The sequence below is a fragment of the Physella acuta genome, unplaced genomic scaffold (assembly GCF_028476545.2).
Source record: "Physella acuta isolate Inbredline_101_S28 unplaced genomic scaffold, ASM2847654v3 ptg001414l, whole genome shotgun sequence".
NCBI classification, from domain to species: Eukaryota; Metazoa; Mollusca; class Gastropoda; family Physidae; genus Physella; species Physella acuta.
The window spans coordinates 39,238-55,262 of NW_026732929.1; the positions used below are offsets into that span (position 1 = coordinate 39,238).

Sequence of the window (16,025 nt, forward strand, 5' to 3'; positions counted from 1 at the left end):
GAAAAAAAAAAAAAAAAAAAAAAAAAAAACATTTTGTGTCAACAACAATATTGTTTCTGATAAAATAAAACTATTAACAAATGTATTTTAATAATTTCCTGTAAATTGGGTAATTTTCTGTTATTAGTCATTCAACAGCACCAGGCAAAAGTTCAAAGCAATTTTCCTGTCAAACCCCCAACCCAAACATGACCCCAGTCTTCTGACAAATATCGCAAGAACTTTCTCGTCATAACAATCCCAATTCAATTATTAGATTAAAAAATTCCCTGCACCAAAAAACAATAAAATATATATTTTAAAATACATGGATATATATATATTCTGCCACCTTAATTGATGGGGAATAAATTATGTTAAATAAGCGTGAAGTAGGTACCCACAATTTTTTAATTGTTAATTTTTAACAAAAAGCCATCCTTTCAATGTCAACAAAAAAGCCCATGGTAAAATATAAAAATAAAATAACTTATAAAATTTCAAAAACAGTATAAAATAACTTAGAATAAATTTAACAAATCATTAAAGTAAACCCAGTTTACTGATAATTTTAAAAAAATTAAAAAAAAAAAAAAAAAAAAAAAAAAAAAAAAAAAAAAAAAAACCAACAAAACAAAACAAAAACAAACAACAATCCATTTTAATGGTAAAATGAAACCCAGGGTTTAAAATAGAATCCAATGATCTGAAACATATCAGTTACCTGCTCAGTAGAGATAGACTGGAGAGGTAAACAATATAGGTAAACATTTCTGCTGGTACAGTACACACTACAGGTACACATTTCAGGTACACACATTTCAGCTACACACTACAACAGGTACACACTACAACAGGTACACACTACAACAGGTACACACTACAACAGGTACACACTTCAACAGGTACACACTTCAACAGGTATACACTACAACAGGTACACATTACAAATACACATTACAAGTACATATTAAAGTACATATTAAAGTACATATTACAAGTACACAGACTGGAGAGGTAAAAAAAAAATAGATTAACATTTCTGCTGGTACACTACACATTACACGTACACATAATAGGTAAGTACACATTACATGTACACATTACAAGTACACAATACAAAAATACATTTTCTTGAATAAAAGCCTAGATTGAAAATTAGATCCTCTTGCATCATTATCCAAATTTCAGCTCAATCAGACAATGGGAAGTGGGTTAAATTAATATTCCACAGTTTACAGAGGCACATGCACTCGTACTTAGCGACATGATCACATTTTTTAAAAGACTGGAGAGGAAACAAATAGGTAAACATTTCTGTACAGTACACAATACAGAGATAGACTGGACAGGTACACATTTCTGCTGAGCACATAACACATGGTAGTTAACAACAGTACCTAAATTGTACAATGTTGGCAATTACGACACTTCTATCTTCTAAACAACATTAGCAGTAAAGCTGTTTTTTCTTTTGGATAAACTTGGCATGCACTGGTCAATGTGTGTATTAATCAAAGTGTCAGGTCAATATGAATATAATATTAGCCATTCAACATTAGAACAACATGCACTGGGTAGGTCAATACTGAATTAGCATTAGATCTTCAACATTAGAAGAACATGCTTTAGTAAAAAACAACATGGTTAAAAGGTCATCATGTCTCAGTCAAGTGTCCAAAAGGTCATCATGTCTCAGTCAAGTGTCCAAAAGGTCATCATGTCTCAGTCAAGTGTCCAAAAGGTCATCATGTCTCAGTCAAGTGTCCAAAGCTCATCATGTCTCAGTCAAGTGTCCAAAGGTCATCATGCCCTAATCAACAGGTCAGTTAAAACAACATCCCTAGTTTACAGGTCAAGCTGACCCAGCCAGTGTATGAGAAGAGTGAGCAACTGACCTCGTTGTTGTCCTTGCCAGTGACCAGCAGGTCGTTCATCTCCTTCTCCAGGCGCTCACACTTGTCCTGTAGGCTGTGGAGCTCCTGCTTGCTATGCTGGGGAATGTCATGAGGAATCAGATGTCATGTCTAACTTACTGCATGTCATCAGATGTCATGTCAGTTATTGCATGTCATTAGATGTCTTGTCAGTTATTGCATGTCATCAGTTGTCATGTCAAAGTTACTGCATGTCATCAGATGTCATGTCAAAGTTACTGCATGTCATCAGATGTCATTCAGTTATTACATGTCATCAGATATCATGTCAAAGCTACTGCATGTAATCATGGTCATTTCATGTAATGTCATCAAAGACAATTTTATCATGTCATTTCATATCATGTCATCAAAGTCATTTCATGTCATGTCATCAAAATCATTACATGCCATCAATGTCATGTCAACAAAACCAATATATGTCCCCTAAGTCATAACATGTCATCAGATGTCAAAGAAAACAACTTAGCTTAACATTTTTCAAAAATTATCCTTAAAAATATTTTCAATTGCCCCCTCCCCCCATTTCCAATATCTTCCCTTGTATCCCCCCATATCCCAATTTATCATGTATCCCTACCTCCAGGTTCTGCTCCAGTGAGTACTTCTCTGAGAGCAAATGATCTTTTTCTCTCTGTAGTTTATCTCTGGCGGCCTTCTCTTCTCTGGCGTCTTCATGGGCCATACTTAGCTCGTTGTCAAACCTACAACACACAAACAGAAGGTCAAACCTGCAACATACAGACATATGGGTCAAATCTGCAACATACAGACATAAGGGTCAAACCTACAACATACAGACATAAGGGTCAAACCTACAACATACAGACATAAGGGTCAAACCTACAACATACAAACATAAGGGTCAAACCTACAACATACAGACATAAGGGTCAAACCTACAACATACAGACATAAGGGTCAAACCTACAACATACAAACATAAGGGTCAAACCTACAACATACAAACATAAGGGTCAAACCTACAACATACAAACATAAGGATCAAATCTACAACATACAAACATAAGGGTCAAACCTACAACATACAAACGTAAGGGTCAAATCTACAACATACAAACATAAGGGTCAAACCTACAACATACAAACATCATGGTCAAACCTACAACATACAAACATAAGGGTCAAACCTGCAACATACAAACATAAGGGTCAAACCTACAACATACAAACATAAGGGTCAAACCTACAACATACAAACATAAGGGTCAAACCTGCAACATACAAACATAAAGATTGAACCTACAACATAAGGGTCAAACCTACAAGATACAAACATAAGGGACAAACCTACAACATACAAACATAAGGGTCAAACCTGCAACATACAAACATAAGGGTCAAACCTACAACATACAAACATAAGGGTCAAACCTGCAACATACAAACATAAGGGTCAAGCCTACAACATACAAACATAAGGGTCAAACCTGCAACATACAAACATAAGGGTCAAATCTACAACATAAAGGTTAAACTTACAACATACAAACATAAGGTTCAAGCCTACAACATACAAACATAAGGGTCAAACCTGCAACATACAAACATAAGGGTCAAACCTGCAACATACAAACATAAAGGTCAAATCTACAACATAAAGGTTAAACTTACAACATACAAACATAAGGGTCAAGCCTACAACATACAAACATAAGGGTCAAACCTGCAACATACAAACATAAGGGTCAAACCTGCAACATACAAACATAAGGGTCAAATCTACAACATAAAGGTTAAACTTACAACATACAAACATAAGGGTCAAACCTACAACATACAAACATAAGGGTCAAACCTGCAAAATACAAACATAAGGGTCAAACCTACAACATACAAACATAAGGGTCAAACCTGCAACATACAAACATAAAGGTCAAAATAACAATGTACAAACATCATCATACAACTTGCAACAAAACAAACATTAGCAAAATAAACACATGTGGTGTGTCTATCAGAAAAATCAAATATGCTATTTAAAACATTTTCAGCCAAAGTTTCCATTCATTTATAACAAACGCAAGAAGAAGTAATTCTGTGGTGACTTGCTTGCTGAAATCTTCTCCATGAACTATACATACAGGACACTTTGGTTTTAATGGTTTTACCCCCTTTTCCTTTCTTAAACTTATAAACATCATTTACTAACACTATATGAAGTTAAATTTTAAACTTTTCATCCATACATTGCTGAACGAGGTATCTAATACTTAAATAAAGAAATTAGGACTATGACTGTTGCAGTTTCTGACTAACAATTTAACAAAAATGTATTCTATGGTTATTATATAACAAAGTATAGACTTTTATGACTTATATTTTTACTTTGAGTGCAATATTTGAATGTTTTTGATTAAAAAATTGTGCAACAAGTCACTAAACCTCGGAGTAAAAATGAAGTAGTATCTAAGCTGTTTTAATTACCCACAACTTCCCTTTAACCCCACCCACATTTTTTACCATAGGTGATTAAAGATTATAAAATTATATTTCCAATAATAATTTCACTAGATATAGAAAAATAAAAGCCAAGGGAGACAACCTTCTCTGTTTTCTCTCCAGCTCGTTGTTCCTGGCCATTTGTTCCTCCAGGTGGAGCTTCATGTCCTGCATCTCTGCTGTCAGGCGTTGGGACTTTTTCTTGGCAACCTGCACCTGACGACGCTGTTCTTCTGCTTCAGCCACGGCCTCGTGAAGCTGAAATAGGTTCAACATTATCTTTAGACATGTTCAACATCTTCTTTACACATGTTTAACATCATCTTTAGACATGTTCAACATCATCTTTACATATGTTCAACATACATATGTTCAACATCATCTCTAGACATGTTCAACATCATCTTTACACATGTTTAACATCATCTTTAGACATGTTCAACATCATCTTTACATATGTTCTGTTCAACATCATCTTTACACATGTTCAACATCATCTTTAGAAATGTTCAACATCATCTTTAGACATAACTGGAGGCATGACTAGTGTGTCTGTATCACAACATAACCCATTTTATCATTATCAGTTGAAAAAAACAACTAAAATTATTGAGCAATTAAAAAAAAGAATAAAATTTTTAATTTGCAGAAATTCAATATTTAATTAAATTAAATAATAAAATGTGCTAATACAGAGAACATAATTTATTTTTTAAAACTATTTTTTGTAACAAATTAATCCATGGCAATCGTAAAAATATGTATCTAAAAATTTTGATGGGCTCTAGACAGGAAATTAAAATTTATGGGCTTACAGTTTTTTTGCCAAAGTTTTTAAAAACGTGTTTTTTAAAAAAAAACTATTACTTTAATGTGCATAATCAAAATTTTTTTAAAAGGAAAATCAAATTGGTGACTTTTTAATTGGTTTCATTATGTAATAAGATAAAAACAAACTGTTATAGATTTTTTTTTCTTTTTCAGGTACTGGTTAATTAACTAAATAATTAATTAAGCCAAATGTATAAAATGAGATGAAATTTTCATACATTAGTTATGTATGGTAGCAAAAAATTACTGAAAGTTTTAAATGCAGACTACGAACATATTTAGAGAACTATATTAATGACAAGAACCATTCAGGCAGCAGAGCCCTGGGCTAGTTTCACCACTGTAGCTAGTCAAAACTAATCTTTCTTGTGTGCAATGGTTTAAATAGAAATAAATCTTGGCCAAGTGGTAAACTTGGTAAGGTCTTTACCAACCCTTTTCTCTATCAACTTGCAAGACTGAAGTAAGGTCTATACCAACCCTTTTCTCTATCAACTTGCGAGACTAAAGTAAGGTCTATACCAACCCTTTTCTCTATCAACTTGCGAGACTGAAGTAAGGTCTATACCAACCCTTTTCTCTATCAACTTGCGAGACTGAAGTAAGGTCTATACCAACCCTTTTCTCTATCAACTTGCGAGACTGAAGCCAGTAAAATAACCAACCCTTTTCTCTATCAACTTGCGAGACTGAAGCTCCTGCTCCATCTCCTCCTCATGGTGTTGCTGCATCTGTTTCTTGGTGATCTGGAGCTCCTTCATTGCCCTCTCGTATCTTGGTTTGTACACTGAATCTTCTGTTGGGGAAAACATTTTTGGTACTAATGCATTAACTGTATTAAAAAAAAAATTGTACATAGAAGGGTTTGAAAATAAAATAAGAAATAATGTTTCAACTTGACCATCATTGACTAACCGCAACCAACCAGCTGACCAACTACTACCCACCAGCTCATCAACAAAAACAGACCAGCACCAACCAGCCCACCACCACTGACCATTCCACCAGAAGCCAACCCACCCACCACTGACCAGCCTACCAACCTGTCCACCACCAACTAGTGTTTCTTCCAGACTTTTTTCTCGGGGAGGGGGGGGGGGGGGGCGGATACTGTTAAAAGTATATAAAATTTTTTATGGGGGGCGGAAATTTTTTTTCTATATGGAAGAAACTCTGTCACCAACCAACCAACCAACCCCCAACCAACCAACCCACAACCAGCCACCCACCACCGACAAACCCACTACCACCACCAACCAACCAACTAGCCCACCACCACCAATCAACCACCCAGTGACTAACCAAACTGTCCCCCACCTTCTCTCTCCCCCTCCTGCTCATCCTCAACAGCCTCTGCCTGCCACAACCTTGTCTGCATCAGCTCCATCTGAAGTTTCTCTATCTGTCTCTTGCTGGCTGTGAACTTGCTCTGGCATCAGACAAACAAGATATCAGTCAATTGTTGGATCATCATACTTTGGTTGAGTGTTATCAAACATTTGTTGCATGAAATCAGTCAATTGATGGATCATTATACATTGGTTGGGTGACATTATCAGACCATTAAATTACAATTATATTTTTAAAATTTGACCAGTGAATTACAATATAAAACTTTATTGAATAGTAAATGACCTTACATTATAAAGTTTGAATAGTAAATGACCATACATAAAAAAAGTTGACCTGTAAATGACCATAATAAAAATGTAACAAAAAATGACCCTATATAAACATTTGACCAGTAAATGACCACATGTAAACTGAAAGTGAGTGATTAACTACTGACCTGCAGGTCAAAAATGACCATATAAACATTTGACCAGTAAATGACCACATGTAAACTGAACGTGAGTGATTAAGCACTGACCTGCAGGTCTTTGAACTCTTTCTCCAGTCGCATCCTCTCAGCAGACTCCGCCTCCAGCAGCTCGGCTGCCTCAGTGGATGTGGTGTTCTCTTCTGCTAGATCTGCACTCACTTCTGCCAACTGGGGGGATAGGAAGGGTTCTGTAGTTTTGTGGGTTGAGGGGGGGGGGGTGTTCAGTACATTGGGGGAGTGTGGACTGGGGGGTGGGTGTATGTTGTGGAGTTTGTGGGTTGGGGATTAGTGTGTTGGAGGATTGTGGGTTAAGGGGGGGGGGGTATAGCTTTGGGAGCTTGTGGGTTGGAGGGTTAGTGTGTTGGGGGATGGTGGGCTGGGGGGGGGGTTGTAGGTTGGGGAGTTTGTGGGTTAGAGGTTGTTGGGGTGGGGGGGTTGTAGGTTGGGGAGTTTGTGGGTTTGAGGTTGTTGGGGTGGGGGGGTTGTAGGTTGGGGAGTTTGTGGGTTTGAGGTTGTTGGGGTGGGGGGTTGTAGGTTGGGGAGTTTGTGGGTTGGAGGTCAGTATGCTGGGAGATTGTGGTTTGGTGCATTGGTGGATTGTGGGTTGGGGCAGGGTGTTGTAGGTTGGGGAGTTTGTGGGTAGGGGGTTTGTTGTTTGGGGGTGAATAGGTTAATGGGTTGTACGATGGGATTTGTAGATTGTGAGTTTGTGGCTTGGGGTTTGTAAGTTGGGGGGGGGGGTCTGTAGGTTGGGAACTTGTAAGTTGAGGGTCTGTAGGTTGTGAACTTGTAGGTTGTGTTTGTAGGTTGTGAACTTGTAGGTTGTGTTTGTAGGTTGTGAACTTGTAGGTTGTGTTTGTAGGTTGTGAACTTGTAGGTTGTGAGTTTGTAGACTGGATTTTTTAAAATTCTAGTACCAGTGACTCACCCTGTTCTCCAGTTTATCACACTGTGTCTTGTACTCAGCCCTCTCTTTCTCCAGCTTCTCATTGCGGGCTTTCAGCAGTTCTATCTCAGCCTGGAAATAGGGGCTTATTTTATAGACTGGCTCCACACAACCACACCACACAACTACACCACACAACACCTCACACCTCAACCATACATCACCACAATGGTTCATACTATACCTTAGCATACATCAACTACCACACCTCATCATACAACATCTGACCCTATAACCACACCTCTCCCCACAACCACACACCTCACCATACAACCACACGCCTCACCATACAACCACACACCTCACCATACAACCACAACACACCCCTACCCACAACCACCCCTCTCCTGTTGACCACACCCCTCACCTCCTTTTCCTTGAGTTCCTCCTCTGTCCTGTGTACATTTAAAATAGGTTTCACTTTTGTGTACAGCCTCCACCACTCCCACTCCCTGATCTGTATGTACTTGCGTACATTCCTCTGTATACAACGTATTGCTGTGTGCTGGACCTAGCATATCAAAACAACATCACTTTTATCTACCTATTGCTGCTTTCTTAGTTATCCAACCCTAGGAAAAAAGCTAGTTTTTCTTTTAAGGGGCCAAGTATCGAAGTGACATGAGTCCCAACTTATTTACTATTAGTTTTTCTTTAAGTTTTTTATACTGCTGGAATATCTAATGTCCTGTTATGTTTTACTTATAAATTACATTTTCATACTTAATTAAGCATTAATTCAAATAGGCATGTGTTAAAATAATTAATTTTTGACAAAATATGCCCATGAAAATCATGTAAAGCAGATTACACCAAAGTTTGTCCCAGGTTTTCTGTTATAAAATTAAGGCTTCAAGTAAGCATCGTTACTAAATTTAAATGTGTCATTATCTTTCCCCCCATCCATTTCCTCCTGGATTATAGCTACTTCAAAACTACTAATTATGCAAAGGAATCTGAGACTTAATAAAATTTAATCAACTGTAATATCTTAAAACCATCAGGGTTTAAAGGTCAATGACCTAGAGACTTAATAAAAATTTAAACATCTGATGTATCTTAAAACCAGCAGGAGTTAAAAGTCACCAATGGATGCATGAAGAAGTTGTCACTAGCATGAAGAAGTTGTTACCTTGATTTTCTCCATCTTCTTCCTGCCCAGATAGCCCCGACACAGTGCCTGGAACTGCTCTATGATGCCAGTAAACTTCTCATCTCTGTTGAGGTCCAGCTGGGTCAGACAGCCAGGGCGGAAAAATACCTGGCAGGGGACAACAGGAAATAATACATTAGGTGACAGGGGAGATAATACATTAGGTGGCAGGGGACAAGGGGAGATAATACATTAGGTGGCAGGGGACAAGGGGAGATAATACATTAGGTGGCAGGGGACAAGGGGAGATAATACATTAGGTGACAGGGGACAAGGGGAGATAATATATTAGGAGACAAAAACTGTTGGCTATGGGGAAATCAGTTTTGTTTAAGGAAGGCCACTACTAATTGTTTGGGGAAAATGTGTCTCAAGGGACAAAACTCATATTTTAAGGGGAAATGATCAATTACATTTTTTGGGTAATGAAACTGCTAATTATCAGATATCAAAGGAAAACTAATAAGGATATAGTATTTGATTTTAAAGGAAACAAGTTTGACTCTTCTTTGTTAAAGGGAGACACATAAGCAAAACTCTTCGATGATTAGGGATAACCACATACGCTTAGCTCTTCTATGTTAAGAGGAGACCTAAACTGACCCTAGTGTGTCCCACACGGTAGCTGAGCTTGTCTATGTCCAGATGGTCAAGGATGGCATTCACATTCTGAAACAATTTCATGACAGACTAGCGTGGGTTTAAATAAGACAATTTTAAAAAGTTGTTTCTACAACTAGTGCGTGGAGTCCTAAAATTTTCTGTTTTTGTTTTTAGAGGTTTTTATAATAAAAGCTGTAGCCATTTTAACTATATTTTCACATTATGTGTTTTCAATTTTTTTTTGCATTACAGAGTCCTAAAATTTTCTGTTTTTGTTTCTTGAGGCTTTTATAATAAGAGTTATATTGTCTTAAACTATGTTAAACATTTTTTCTTTTCAATTTTTTTTGTTCACTTTTTTAATAAACAGTAACACAACAAAAAGTGTGACTCACCAGCTTCTCCTCCCCCTCCCCGTTGCCCCCCTTCAGCCCCGGCACCAAGGGCCGGAACTTGTTGATGAAGTCTGTGAAGAGCATGGAGTCAGGGAACCCCTGGCGGTACAGTCTGGTGGCCTCCAGGATCTCAAAGCCCCGCAGCTGGCTCCTGACCAGGGGGACGTTCATCAGGTTGTCCGTCTCCCCCAGGGACACGTTCTGGTTGGGCAGGATGCAATGGATGAAGTGGACGTTGGTCTTCTTCAGGATGTCCAGTATTGAGTCCTGGGGAGGCACAACATGAATGAGAACAGCTGAAAAGATTTAATTTTTTTTCAGGACTGGTAGATTACCCATTCTTGAAGATTTGTAAACCAGTATGGATATATTAACACCAATCCTGGCATACCTTTTAAATCTTACCCAAGGGATTAAAGAATGATCATCAGGTTATAGAAATGTATGCGTATGGCTGGTACTTATTCTGATAAACATTCTCTAAATAACACCATTTGCAAAATTCAACCAAAAGTCAATGTGGTGAAATTAATTAGAAACCCATTACCAATGACATAAACTTGAGATTAACCACTGGTCACCTATACACATTAAGATAACCAGTGATCACTCACTTCATTCAACTGACCACTGGTTAGCCAATCACCACATTCAACACATGAATGTTTACCCACTCACCACATTCAACACATGAATGTTTACCCACTCACCACATTCAACACATGAATGTTTACCCACTCACCCCATTCAACACATGAATGTTTCCCCACTCACCACATTCAACAGATGAATGTTTACCCACTCACCACATTCAACAGATGAATGTTTCCCCACTCACCACATTCAACACATGAATGTTTCCCCACTCACCACATTCAACACATGAATGTTTCCCCACTCACCACATTCAACAGATGAATGTTTACCCACTCACCACATTCAACACATGAATGTTTCCCCACTCACCACATTCAACAGATGAATGTTTACCCACTCACCACATTCAACACATGAATGTTTCCCCACTCACCACATTCAACAGATGAATGTTTACCCACTCACCACATTCAACACATGAATGTTTACCCACTCACCACATTCAACAGATGAATGTTTCCCCACTCACCACATTCAACACATGAATGTTTACCCACTCACCACATTTCAACAGACAAATGTTTCCCCACTCACCACATTTCAACAGACAAATGTTTCCCCACTCACCACATTCAACACATGAATGTTTACCCACCCACCACAATCAACTGACTGCGCACTGGTCACTCACCACATTAAACTTGACCTGCAGACAAACAGATTTCTTCTTCAGACCTGCTTGGCCTGAGATGAAAGTCCTCCTCATGCTGCCTACCCTCCTGAGTGAAGTGGAACCTTCCATACCTACAACTGACCCACTGACAATGCCTGCACTTTGACCTTTCAAACTTGTAAACAACTGGGCCAAATTGGGTCTGGAAAAAACAAATTAAATGTTTAGTTAGGTCACTTTTAATTAATGAGGTTAAGAGTTTGTTCCAGGTAAACTGATTAGGGTTAATACAGAATTGTTGTAATTAACAAACTAGGAAAATGTTTGAACTTAAAGGTTAATGGCATCTACATGAAGTGAAGATAAGTTGCGCATTGTAGATGAACATTGCTAACATAAAGATAAAGATATACAAAAAGTAAAGATAAACAATAAATAAAGATACACAAAAAGTAAAGATACACAAAAATTAAAGATACACAAAAAGTAAAGATGCTCTAAATAAAGACGCTCAAAAAATAAAGATACACAAAAAATAAAAATACACAAAAAGTAAAGATAAACAAAAAAGTAAAAATACACAAAAAGTAAAGACAAAAAATAAAAATACACATAAAACGCTGAGCCATTTGTCTAATTTAAATCAACAAATTTCAACGGTGATTTTAAATTTGGCTCAAAGTTTTTAGGGGAGCTGCCTCACATCTACCATAAAACTCCTGAATAAGTCTCACTTTGCTGTAGCTTAGAGGAGTTAGCTTAACTCAACCATAGAACGGAATGTCTTACTTTGCTCATGTCTACCATAAAACTAAATAAGTCTCACTTTGCTCATGTCTACAAAAAAAAAACTAAATAAGTCTCACTTTGCTCATGTTTACCATAAAACTAAATATGTCTACCATAAACAAGTCTCACTTTTTGGAGTCCTGAAGGACCAGACTGGCGTTCCTGGTCATGGGGTTCTCCCTGCAGGCCTTGAGCCAGCCCTGGGCGTTGTACTGTACAGGGGTGGTGCCCATGTTGTGGTTCAGGATAAAGGTGTGGCCCAGTGAACCTTTACGCAGGAGGCTGTCCTCTGTGGGGGTGGGAGGGGGGGGGGAGAGAGCCAACACATTAGTTAGGACACAAACTACATCACTCAGCTAAAAAAAACATACAACATTTTGTGTAAACAATGAAACTGTAAGTGGGATAAAATGCTAATTCATGTGGCTGATCTTGAATCGCAGATAATTGAAGTAGAATACATTCAGAAGATCACATATTGTAATATTTATATATGCTATTGAGGGAGTCACATATGAAAATGTAGTGAAAATGTAACATCATGCTAGTTAGACAAAGCAATTTTGGGTTCTGTTATGACGAACTTTTGGATTCAGCCATCATTACATGAAAGAACCAATCAATATTTCTAATAGACTGGGATCTCTACAAAAGGAGTACTAGAATGGAGGGTGTGGCTAGACTTACTTCTGACAGGCTGCTCACTGTGGAGTTATGGCAGCTAAAATTGTGGGTGTGGTTAGACTTACTTCTGACAGGCTACTCACCGTGGAGGTGTGGCAGCTAGAATTGTGGGTGTGGCTAGACTTACTTCTGACAGGCTGCTCACTGTGGAGGTGTGGCAGCTAAAATTGTGGGCGTGGCAGCTAAAATTGTGGGTGTGGCAGCTAAAATTGTGGGTGTGGCTAGACTTACTTCTGACAGGCTGCTCACTGTGGAGGTGTGGCAGCTAAAATTGTGGGTGTGGCAGCTAAAATTGTGGGTGTGGCTAGACTTACTTCTGACAGGCTGCTCACTGTGGTGCTGAAGCAGGCGCTCCATGAAGCTGTCCTCACTGGCCCCAGGGTACACGGCCTCCTCGTCCAGGATCCACAGCAGACCTTTCTTGTCTGGATTCTTGCTGTCTCCAGACGTGGCTCTCATCTGCAACAATTTTTCAACTTTAAATGGTAGTTTCAAACTATTGACAGTTCTCATTAACAATTTCAATCAGTTTTACACACTCACAAATTTATAAGTATCTTGTTAATGATTTTAAAAAAATTTTAAATGGTAGTTTCACAATAATATTTCAAACTATTGACAGTTCTCATCTGCAACAATTTCAACCAGTTTTACACACTCACTAATTTATAAGTATATTTTTTTTTTTACTTTAAATGGTAGTTTCAAACTATTGACAGTTCTCATCTGCAACAATTTCAACCAGTTTTACACACTCACTAATTTATAAGTATATTTTTTTTTTACTTTAAATGGTGTTTCAAACTATTGACAGTTCTCATCTGCAACAATTTCAACCAGTTTTACACACTCACTAATTTATAAGTATATTTTTTTTTAACTTTAAATGGTAGTTTCAAACTATTGACAGTTCTCATCTGCAACAATTTCAACTAGTTTTACACACTCACTAATTTATAAGTATATTTTTTTTTTACTTTAAATGGTAGTTTCAAACTATTGACAGTTCTCATCTGCAACAATTTCAACCAGTTTTACACACTCACTAATTTATAAGTATATTTTTTTTAAACTTTAAATGGTAGTTTCAAACTATTGACAGTTCTCATCTGCAACAATTTCAACCAGTTTTACACACTCACTAATTTATAAGTATATTTTTTTTTAACTTTAAATGGTAGTTTCAAACTATTGACAGTTCTCATCTGCAACAATTTCAACCAGTTTTACACACTCACTAATTTATAAGTATATTTTTTTTTTACTTTAAATGGTAGTTTTAAACTGTTGACAGTTCTCATCTGCAACAATTTCAACCAGTTTTACACACTAACTAATTTATAAGTATATTTTTTTAACTTTAAATGGTAGTTTCAAACTATTGACAGTTCTCATCTGCAACAATTTCAACCAGTTTTACACACTAACTAATTTATAAGTATATTTTTTTAACTTTAAATGGTAGTTTCAAACTATTGACAGTTCTCATCTGCAACAATTTCAACCAGTTTTACACACTCACTAATTTATAAGTATATTTTTTTTTAACTTTAAATGGTAGTTTCAAACTATTGACAGTTCTCATCTGCAACAATTTCAACCAGTTTTACACACTCACTAATTTATAAGTATATTTTTTTTTTACTTGAAATGGTAGTTTTAAACTGTTGACAGTTCTCATCTGCAACAATTTCAACCAGTTTTACACACTAACTAATTTATAGGTATATTTTTTTAACTTTAAATGGTAGTTTCAAACTATTGACAGTTCTCATCTGCAACAATTTCAACCAGTTTTACACACTAACTAATTTATAAGTATATTTTTTTAACTTTAAATGGTAGTTTCAAACTATTGACAGTTCTCATCTGCAACAATTTCAACCAGTTTTACACACTAACTAATTTATAAGTATATATTTTTTTTACTTTAAATGGTAGTTTCAAACTATTGACAGTTCTCATCTGCAACAATTTCAACCAGTTTTACACACTCACTAATTTATAAGTATATTTTTTTTAACTTTAAATGGTAGTTTCAAACTATTGACAGTTCTCATCTGCAACAATTTCAACCAGTTTTACACACTCACTAATTTATAAGTATATTTTTAAAAATTTTAAATGGTAGTATCAGAATAATATTTCAAACTATTGACAGTTCTCATCAACAATTTCAAACAGTTTTACACACACAAAAATATAATTAACTTGTTCATGATTTTTTAAAAACTTTAAATGGTAGTTTCAGAATAACCATTGACAGTTCTAAAAATCATTTTAATAATTTATTGTGATAGTAATAAAAGGATTTTGTAGTTTTATATATACCTTAAAAATAATTTTAAGTTTAAAGAAGAAAAAAGCAAATTATTTTTATATACTTTTAATTTCAATCAACGAAAAATTGAAAATAAATCTACATATATTAAACGGTAATCTAATCTATTATTAATAAAATCTTTTATTGATTTAGAACTTTGTCTTATTTGACAAAAAAAAATTAATGAATTATATAAATGAATATATATAATTTTTGTTATAATAATAAAATGATTTTGTATTTTGAAACATGTTAAAAAATATTCCAATTTAAGTTGAAAAAAAAAAGCTTTAACTCAGTGAACTAAAAGAAAATTCCAAGGTAATAAAAAAAAACTGACAACTTACAAGTCCCTGCTGTGGTGGCTTGTCTAACAGACTGACTATACCAGACACATTGGTGGGTAACATCTCAACATCCAGCTCTATGTCCTCCTGCAAGTACATGACCACAGTCAGAAGGACAATGGTGTAGGGTGGGCTAATGACCACAGTCAGATGGACAATGGTGTAGGTTGGGCTATTGGACCAGGTCAGAAGGCTAATGACCACAGTCAGAAGGACAATGGTGTAGGTTGGGCTAATGGACTAGATTTGAAGGCTAATGGCATAGGTCAATGAGGTTATGACCTAGACCAAAAGGCTAATGACCAAGGTCAAAAGGGTTATGACCAAGAGCAAAAAAGCTAATGACCTAGATCTGAAGGCTAATGTTCTAGGTCAATAGGGTTATGACCTAGGTCAGGCTAATGGCCTAGGTTAGGCTAATGGCCTAGGTTAGGCTAATGGCCTAGGTTAGGCTAATGGCCTAGGTTAGGCTAATGGCCTAGG

At 36.5% G+C, this 16,025-nt stretch overlaps 1 protein-coding gene across 1 annotated transcript in view; it reads right to left on the minus strand.

The window, feature by feature from the left end:
- The window catches only part of LOC131927526 (unconventional myosin-XVIIIa), a 76,460-nt gene that overhangs the window by 17,959 nt on the left and 42,476 nt on the right, over positions 1 to 16,025 (minus strand). Inside the window, exons 14-29 of the mRNA XM_059283219.1 lie at positions 15,543 to 15,629; positions 13,187 to 13,331; positions 12,318 to 12,477; positions 11,418 to 11,601; positions 10,130 to 10,396; positions 9,735 to 9,800; positions 9,111 to 9,239; positions 8,346 to 8,489; positions 7,961 to 8,050; positions 7,081 to 7,200; positions 6,528 to 6,639; positions 5,876 to 6,006; positions 4,483 to 4,637; positions 2,497 to 2,620; positions 1,878 to 1,973; positions 704 to 721 (exon numbers count right to left, since the gene is read on the minus strand). Of these exons, the coding sequence (XP_059139202.1) occupies positions 704 to 721; positions 1,878 to 1,973; positions 2,497 to 2,620; positions 4,483 to 4,637; positions 5,876 to 6,006; positions 6,528 to 6,639; positions 7,081 to 7,200; positions 7,961 to 8,050; positions 8,346 to 8,489; positions 9,111 to 9,239; positions 9,735 to 9,800; positions 10,130 to 10,396; positions 11,418 to 11,601; positions 12,318 to 12,477; positions 13,187 to 13,331; positions 15,543 to 15,629 (2,028 nt within the window). The remainder of the gene's footprint in view (positions 1 to 703; positions 722 to 1,877; positions 1,974 to 2,496; positions 2,621 to 4,482; positions 4,638 to 5,875; positions 6,007 to 6,527; positions 6,640 to 7,080; positions 7,201 to 7,960; positions 8,051 to 8,345; positions 8,490 to 9,110; positions 9,240 to 9,734; positions 9,801 to 10,129; positions 10,397 to 11,417; positions 11,602 to 12,317; positions 12,478 to 13,186; positions 13,332 to 15,542; positions 15,630 to 16,025) is intronic.